Here is an 8,430-nt window from a genome sequence, read left to right on the forward strand (position 1 = left end):
ACGTACTTTGGTGCGAAAAGTGCAAATCAATACCAGAACAACAGCAAACGACCATGTGAAGATGCTGGAGGAAACAGGTACAAAAGTATCTATATCCACAGTAAAACGAGTCCTATATCGACATAACCTGAAAGGCTGCTCAGCAAGGCAGAAGCCAATGCTCTAAAACCGACATAAAAATGCCAGACTATGGTTTGTAACTGCACATGGGGACAAAGACTTTTTGGAGAAATGTCCTCTGGTCTGATAAAACAAAAATACAACTGTTTCGCCATAATGACCATCGTTATGTTTGGAGGAAACAGGGGGAGGCTTGCAAGCCGAAGAAAACCAACCCAACCGTGAAGCACGGGGGTGACAGCATCATGTTGTGGGGGTGCTTTGCTGCAGGAGGGACTGGTGCACTTCACAAAATAGATGGCATCATGAAAAAATAAAATTATGTGGATATATTGAAGCAACATCAAGACATCAGTCAGGAAATTAAAGCTTGGTTTCAAATGGGTCTTCTAAATGGACAATTACCCCAAGCATACTTGCAACGCTGTGGCAAAATGGCTTAAGGACAACAAAGTCAAGGTATTTGAGTGGCCATCACAAAGCCCTGACCTCAATCCTATAGAAAATTGGTGGGCAGAACTGAAAAAGTGTGTGCGAGCAAGGAGGCCTACAAACCTGACTCAGTTACACCAGCTCTGTCAGGAAGAATTCACCCAACTTATTGTGGGAAGCTTGTGGAAGGCTACCTGAAACGTTTGACCCAAGTTAAGCAATGTAAAGGCAATGCTACCAAATACTAATTGAGTGTATGTAAACTTCTGACCCACTGGGAATGTGATAAAATAAATAAAAGCTTAAATAAATCATTCTCTCTACTATTATTCTGACATTTCACATTCTTAAAATAAAGTGGTGATCCTAACTGACCTAAGACAGGGATTTTTACTTTGATTAAATGTCAGGAATTTTGAAAAACTGAGTTTAAATGTATTTGGCTAAGCTGTATGTAAACTTTCGACTTCAACTGTATCTAGCCTGAGTGCCAATGTGTTTTCATACCAACTTATTTTCACTCGTCATGCCAAAGGTTTGGCTTGACAATGACAACAATTGAGTTGACAAGAGCACAAACGGATCTAGGACCAGGCTAGTAACTCAGTGTAAGCTCCAGGTATTGTGGAATTACTTACTGAAATGGTGTATGGATGGTGAACACTATTTTGAATATTCCCTTGTTTATTAAACAATTCCAATGACACTATAAGTGGATAATGAAAACGGCATCATCTTCCTCTTCCTGCATCAGAACTCAATGGCATGCTGTCGGAGGATAGCTCGTAGTTTACTGTTCTCTTGTTCCTAAAAAGGGGGGAAGAGATTGAAGGGTGGGTTAAAACCAGGTTTGTTGACTGATGCTCTTGATAAGATGTAGAATGTAAATGCCTTAACGGGTCTCGGGCAGGTGGGATTTTGGGTTCCCGGGGGCTGCCCAACTCACCATCTTGCCATTGTGCTCTTGTAGGTCGTTAACTTGCTGTACCAGGTGATCGTTGCTCTCCTTCAGTATTTGAACTTCGCGATCGGCCCGTGACTTCACAGACACCAGGATTCCTGGGTGGTTGAAGAAAACATGCCATGTTGGACACAAACCCATTTTGCGACATTGGTGACCTTGCTAGCTACTGTATGTGACATAAAAGGTTTATGCAAGCTTTAACATGTTTCACAATGGAAACCTTAAAATCTGTGTTTTTTATTGGACATGTCCAGGGAGTGCCTAATGAACACGACCAGTGGGGGATCTCTCACCGTTGACTATCCTGGCCACCCTCCAGAGCCTGAGGAGGATCAGGAGGCCCATGCCATCAAAGGCATCTTTACTGGTGATATACACAATGTCCAGGATGAAGGACACAATCACCACCAGCCCGTCAAACACCTCAAACTTGTGATGGAAGAACTCCAGTCGGTAGGCCAAGAGCTTTCCAGCTAGCTCCACCATGAAGAAGGTGAGAAGAGCCAGACTCAGGTAGTGGAAGACCTGGTGAAGAGGGAAAGGACAGAGGAGGAGTTGTAAGAAGGTTTGGGTCACGCATGTCTAGATCCGTGTGCCAAATGGCAACCTATTCCCTATATTTAACTAGGCAAGTCAGTTAAGAACACATTCATATTTTACGACAGCCTAACCTGGGAAAACTCTCCCCTAACCCGGACGACACTGGGCCAATTGTGCGCCGCCCTATGGGACTCCCAATCACAGCCAGTTGTCATACAGCCCAGAATTGAACCAGGGTATGTAGTGACGCCTTTAGCACCGAGATGCATCGCCTTAGACCGCTTCGCCACTCAGTGGACATATCTCACCTGAGGGGCAACGTGCCCATGCGCCAACTTGATGATTGACAGGTCGATCAGTAGCTCGCCCAGCACAAAGATGGCATCCAGGATGACCAGGCACACCACAGCTATCTAAACCAAAAGCAAACACTCAACATCAAAGACCAACACCATAGCGATCCAAACCACAGCGAAACACTCAACATCAGTAAAGACCAACCTTCTGACAACAATGTACAACAAGAGAATGGGAGTTAATTTACTGTCACATTTGCAGCCTAGACTGAGAAACACACATTCCCCATCCACAGTTGACAGTTGATTTGAGCAAAGGTAACATTGACCAACTGTGTTGGATAGATAGTATGAGCATTGCCTACTCCACGCTTATTCCATACCTGGAATCTCTCTGAGCTGTAGAGTCTCTTCAGGGAGCCTCTGAAGGTGAGTTCCCCGTGGGGCAGCTGTTCTGTGGCTGGTCCCGGCTCCTCTCTAGCCTCATGCAGCCCCTCATTGTGCCAATGGGCTGTGTGGTTATCACCCACCGCGGTGAAATGCCTCAGGTACTTGGACATGGTGCTGCAGGAGGGGGTGGAGTGGGGTGGCCCGCCACAAAGAGACTATGGTTTTCCTGGTTAGAAGTTAGCTTTGGGATTTACCATTTAGTTATCAAATGTCACAAGTTTGTCTGAAGTACAATAACTTAATAGCCCTAGTGTTTGTCTAAGGTTTTCATTTCCTAACATTGACATTGTTAATTTAACCAATTTACTAGCATTAACAAGGTTCATATCATCCCCAGCATGTTGATTAGGCGTTGGAATACATATTGTAACCATCGTATTTTCATATACACAAAAAATAGACAGTCATTCATTGCACTGTACAATACGAGTATACTTCTCCTTTTAAACATTGCAAAAGCATGCAAGATGTCAACAAACCAAACCCTTTGACTCAAGATGCAAGTGAACTGTGTGGCCAACCTATGTTGAATTTCCTAAGAAAATCTAGACCAATAGATTTTATCATTATAATAAATTTAAAAAAATATATTTTGTAGTCAAAAAGCTTTAATACATTTAGTGATAATGGTCAACAAATGGTTTTAACAATGTAACGAGTGTAAAATAGTAGGCTAGTAATAAGCATGCCAACAATTCTATAGCCTGGTCCAAGATCTAGGAGAGGGGGTGACCTCGACAATTTATTGTTAAAACGAGAGGCTGCCTGGATCTTTAATTTAAAGACCCTTGCTCCATTCGGTCTCAACGTAGACTTTGATCTGAAGCCATTCTTGTGATTTCATTGTAAATGTTTGTAGGCCTATGTAGCCAAATTGTATCTATGATCGTGTGCTATCCATTTAGGTTTTTTGTATGCTATTTTAAAATATGAGAACTAACCAATGATATCAGGCCACACCCGGCCATGATTACAGACACCTGTGTGTGTCTTTTGACACTATATAAATGAGTCACCCCGCAGTGTTTGTCATTGTACCTTGATGAAGACAGCTTGTCTGTCGAAACGTTGAGTGTGTGGCTCTCCTTTATTTTTCTCCTTTGTGTCATGTCAACTCCTTGTCATGCCAGAGCCCTATACTACGAATCGAATCAAAATGTATTTGTCATATGCGCCAAATACAACTGGTGTAGACTTTACCGTGAAATGCTTGCTTACGAGCCTTTCCAACGATGCAGTTTCAAAATAATAATAACAAATTGTAACACAAGTGGAATAAAATACACAAGAATGGAGCTATATACAGGGAGTACCAGTACCAGGTCAATGTGCAGAGGTACGAGTTATTTTAGGTAGATATGTACAGTCGTGGCCAAAAGGTTTGAGAATGACACAAATATTAATTTTCACAAAGTTTGCTGCCTCAGTTTGTATGATGGAAATTTGCAAAACAAAGCTCTAGAAAGTGGCCCAATTTCCCGAGTTGGAGTTCCGAGTTGGATGACTGTTCAAATAGATTTTTCCCAGTTGTTTTGAACGCGGCATTAGAGTTGGGATTATTGTTCATTGTTTAGCTAGCTAGCTAGCTACATGTCTAAATAAAAGACTCTACTATGAAAGTGACCATTTCACTATTCCGTTTACACCTTCTGTATCCTGTGCATGTGACAAATAAACTTAGATTTGATATAGTGTGTGTTTTCCAGAGATGGGTGTAGACAAAGAAGAGCTCTCCAGTAGGTGTACCAAAACATTCACAGGCCATTTTCTCAACAGCAGGGTTACAAGTTTACTTTGTAATTGTTCCTCAACCACAGTGTATGATATACCATTTTCTAGTTCAGAGCCTCTACTTTTATCCAATGTAAAAAAAATACATTTCAAATTTTGCTACATAGGACCGAATCCAGGTGGTGGGTCACAAATTGTTAATACCTATCACATTACACATTTAGTAATGACAGCATTTGCTTTCCAAACTGTATGTTTTTCGCGAGATTGTATTTTGAAATTTGCGAAAGGCAAACACAGCTGCAACCAACCATAGACATACTCTATAATCCATTGATGGCAGTTTCCATTCAAGTTAAGACTGGCAGCCACTGCTAGCTCATTCGTTTTAAAGTCAAATTGAGATTCCAAAACACTTCTATGGATTATATGTCTATGGCCACAATGCAACAAGCTGTTCCACATGTAGAAGAAGGAGCGATAGCAGTGGGAAAAGGGTGCTTGTGCATTGATAATCACACAACAAGATGGCATTAACAATAAGTATTAAAATAAAGCCTACTTCCTGATGAATTTGCAAGATAACTTTTATTTCATTTTGACACAAATGAAAATGTGGCACTGACTTGTCCCATGGATTGATGTTCCGGCATTCCACTAGCTCCAGGGTTTCCACTAGCTCCAGGGTTTCCCAAACTCGGTCCTCGGGACCCCAAGTGGTGTATGTTTGGTTTTTGCCCTAGCGCCACACAACTGATTCAAATAATCAACTAATCATCAAGCTTTGATAATTTGAATCAGCTGTGTAGTGTTAGGGCAAAAACCAAAATGTGCACAGAGTTTGGGAAATGCTGCTAGCCATTTGCAACATGCACGCACAGTAAAAAGCGTGCTTGCGGCAGGTGAACGCAAGTATGGGAACTCCATAGGCCTACTTGGGGTGTGTCTGAAAGTGAACATTGCGAAACAAGTGGGATCATCAACACCAGTGGGTGTGTGTCGAAACCTAACAGCATTTTAATTAAGCAAGTTAGGCAGAGTAGGACCATTAAGGTGGAAGGTTAGAAACAAACATAGCAGGTTAGGAGAATAAACGTAGCAGGTTCAAATCAAAGTTTATTGGTCGTGTACAGAGGTTTTCAGATGTTAACGCAGGTGCAGCGAAATGTTTGTGTTTCTATACTAAAAAAATATAAAAATGCAACATGCAACAATTTCAAAGATTTTACCGAGTAAAAGGTTCACAAGGATATCAGTCGATTTAGGCCCTAATCTATCAATTTCAGATACAATTTTTTTTAAAGGTGGGGATGTGGTTCAGAAACCAGTCCGTATCTGGTGTGCAGCGCGATATATCTTCTTCGCATAGAGTTGATCAGGCTGTTGATTGTGTGGAATGTTGTCCCACTCCTCTTCAATGGCTGTGCGAAGTTGCGGGATATTGTTGGGAACTGGAACACACGTCGATCCAGAGCATACCAAACATGCTCAATGGGTGATGTCTTGTACGCAGGCTATGGAAGAAATTGGACATTTTCAGCTTCCAGGAATTGTGTACAAGTCCTTACAACATGGGGCAGTGCATTATCATGCTGAAACATGAGGTGATGGCGGCGGATTAATGGCACGACAATGGGCCTCAGTATTTCATCATGGCATCTTGGAATTTAAATTGCCATCAATAAAATGCAATTGGGATTGTTGTCCGTAGTTTATGCCTGCCCATACCATAACCCCACCGCCACCATGGGACACTCTGTTCACAACATTGACATCAGCAAACCGCTAACACACACGCCATACACGTGGCTTGTGGTTGTGAGGCCGGTTGGACCTACTGCCAAATTTTCAAACAACGACATTTTATGGTACATAAATGAACATTCAATTCTCTGGCAACAGCTCTGGTGCAATTTCCTGCAGGCCGCATGCCAATTGCATGCTCCCTCAAAACTTGATACATCTGTTGCATTGTGTTGTGTGACAAAACGGCCCATTTTAAAGTGGCTTTTTATTATTCCCAGCACAAGGTGCAGGAACACAAGGATTTCGCTACACCTGTAATAACATCTACTAAATTTGTGTATGCGACCATTACAATTTGATTTATTTGACCTTTGTAATGATCATGCTGTTTAATCAGCTTCTTGATATACCACACCTGTCAGGTAGATGGGTTAAATTTGCAAAGAGAAATGCTCTAACCGGGATATAAACAAATGTGTGCACAAAGTTTTAGAGAAATAAGCTTTTTGTGTGTATGGAAAATGTCTGGATGGGCTCTTTTTTTCAGCTCATGAAACACGGGACCCACATTTTACGTTAATATTGGCGTTCAGTGTAGCTCCAACACTGCAGTAATACCTAGCAATACACACAATCCAAAAATAAGAAGCTGTTTGTCTCTAAATCCCAGTTTTGATGTACCTGTACTGTCTCCGCCTTCTAGGTGGTAGCGGGGTGGGGTGAACAGGCCGTGGTTCGGCAGAAACGCAATATCTACCGTCGTAGTATGGATGAAGCCTGACCTGGAATGTTAAGCTGGCTAGTATTATAAAATCCTGAGTAGATCTAACTTACTTCGTAGTATACCACTCCGGAGTTACAAGGCTTTGACACGATAACACAAACAGATCTGGGACCAGGCTATCAATTTGAGGCCACACGAGAAATGACACCACTCAGTCCAACGAGGACTGGAATTGCCACTCACTATTGTAGAAACATATAATGTGTTGGCAACAATGTTTCGGAATACTGAGCGACACTTGCGGGGCACGTCTGATCTACAGCTCAAACCCAGGTATCTTGAGGACAACTCGTGATTTCCTGCTGGTATAAAAAAAAACAACGCCCGCTCTGCACTTTACACTATGTGCAAATCAACTGAATTAACTGGCATAATACATCGTTTATAATTCGTGTCATCCTTGAGAACTATTTACTTTTGAGTAGCCACCTAAAATATGTTCATATCCACCGAAGAAATAGCCAGTTCACTGATAGAATACCATCTGAGCAACACCAAATCCTATTGCAGTGTAAAGTGATAACCACCTTCAAATTCAACAAAAAGTATTTATTTACCTTAATGTAGAACTAGTGCTTTAATAGTTTATAGTCCCGTTGAAAAGTTGTTGATGTCCTCCGTTTTTCCCATAAAACCTTTGTCCTCAACTCCGCCTCTGTCTCAGAACCAGCACATTCCAAGAGGAAGAGGGGTTTCGATGAAACTCGGCGCCCGTGTAGACGAAAGTTGACTGCATTAAATTTGGAACCGCACTGCCTCCCAGGCGTGAGCCTGGTATTCAAAGGCTATGTCGGCTCAAAACAAAAGTGATGTAGCCTAATTTAGGCACGTGTATTAATGAGTAGGATTATGTGTTTTCCATGCAATGGTGATTGCTTTTGATAAACGCTTTATCTCCCTTCCCAATGAAAACAAGTTTGAGAATGCAAAAATGTATTTTATGGAAAAGAGATGTATGTTTCTGAATGATCAACATGCTGCCTTGTTGACAAAATGACGAGCAGCTCCCAATGACGTGATGGGCCATTGTCCAGTGGCATCACTAGGGCTGGGCTTCGAGGGCTTCAGCCCCAGATGCTTTTTGATCGAGCAGGAACCTTTTGATGTTCCATAACCACACATCACCAGTGGCGACCAGTCATTCAGGGCAGGTGGGGCAGAGCCACCTGTTTTGAGCCCCACATTTTTAGCACAAATATATATATATTATTGGGGGGCTTGCCTGATTTGCACGCTATTTTGGCATTCATACTGTCACATATCAATTTGCAAACAATGTAAAACATATATATATATATATATATATATATATATATATATATATATATATATATCTATATATATATCATTGAGTTAATAAAGCCACA

The 8,430-nt window shown here is 41.7% G+C and overlaps 1 protein-coding gene across 3 annotated transcripts; it reads right to left on the bottom strand.

Annotated features, from left to right (window-relative positions):
- Positions 1 to 811: 811 nt before the first annotated feature.
- On the bottom strand, positions 812 to 8,016 carry LOC106565384 (voltage-gated hydrogen channel 1). Of its 3 annotated transcripts, none has more exons than XM_014132442.2 (6): positions 7,621 to 8,016; positions 2,736 to 2,916; positions 2,365 to 2,469; positions 1,810 to 2,041; positions 1,499 to 1,611; positions 812 to 1,359 (listed from the first exon to the last, which is right to left on the bottom strand). In XM_014132442.2, the coding sequence occupies exons 2-6, from the start codon at positions 2,910 to 2,912 to the stop codon at positions 1,303 to 1,305; spliced, it is 684 nt and encodes a 227-aa protein (XP_013987917.1). In that variant the 5' UTR covers positions 2,913 to 2,916; positions 7,621 to 8,016; the 3' UTR covers positions 812 to 1,302. The 3 variants fall into 3 exon arrangements, with proteins under 3 accessions (XP_013987917.1, XP_013987915.1, XP_013987914.1); XM_014132440.2 differs by having other exon boundaries at positions 814 to 1,359; positions 2,736 to 2,968; positions 7,621 to 8,012; XM_014132439.2 differs by having other exon boundaries at positions 815 to 1,359; positions 2,736 to 2,983; positions 7,621 to 8,009.
- Positions 8,017 to 8,430: the final 414 nt, after the last annotated feature.

Source organism: Salmo salar, chromosome ssa12, assembly GCF_905237065.1.
Source record: "Salmo salar chromosome ssa12, Ssal_v3.1, whole genome shotgun sequence".
NCBI classification, from domain to species: domain Eukaryota; kingdom Metazoa; phylum Chordata; class Actinopteri; order Salmoniformes; family Salmonidae; genus Salmo; species Salmo salar.

Coding starts and splice junctions, on each gene's coding strand:
- LOC106565384 (XM_014132442.2), bottom strand. CDS start 2,912: ATGTCCAAGTACCTGAGGCATTTCACCGCGGTGGGTGATAACCACACA. Junction 2,470..2,735: donor ACAGCTCAGAGAGATTCCAG/GTATGGAATAAG, acceptor CTTTTGGTTTAG/ATAGCTGTGGTGTGCCTGGT. Junction 2,042..2,364: donor ATGGGCACGTTGCCCCTCAG/GTGAGATATGTC, acceptor CCTCTTCACCAG/GTCTTCCACTACCTGAGTCT.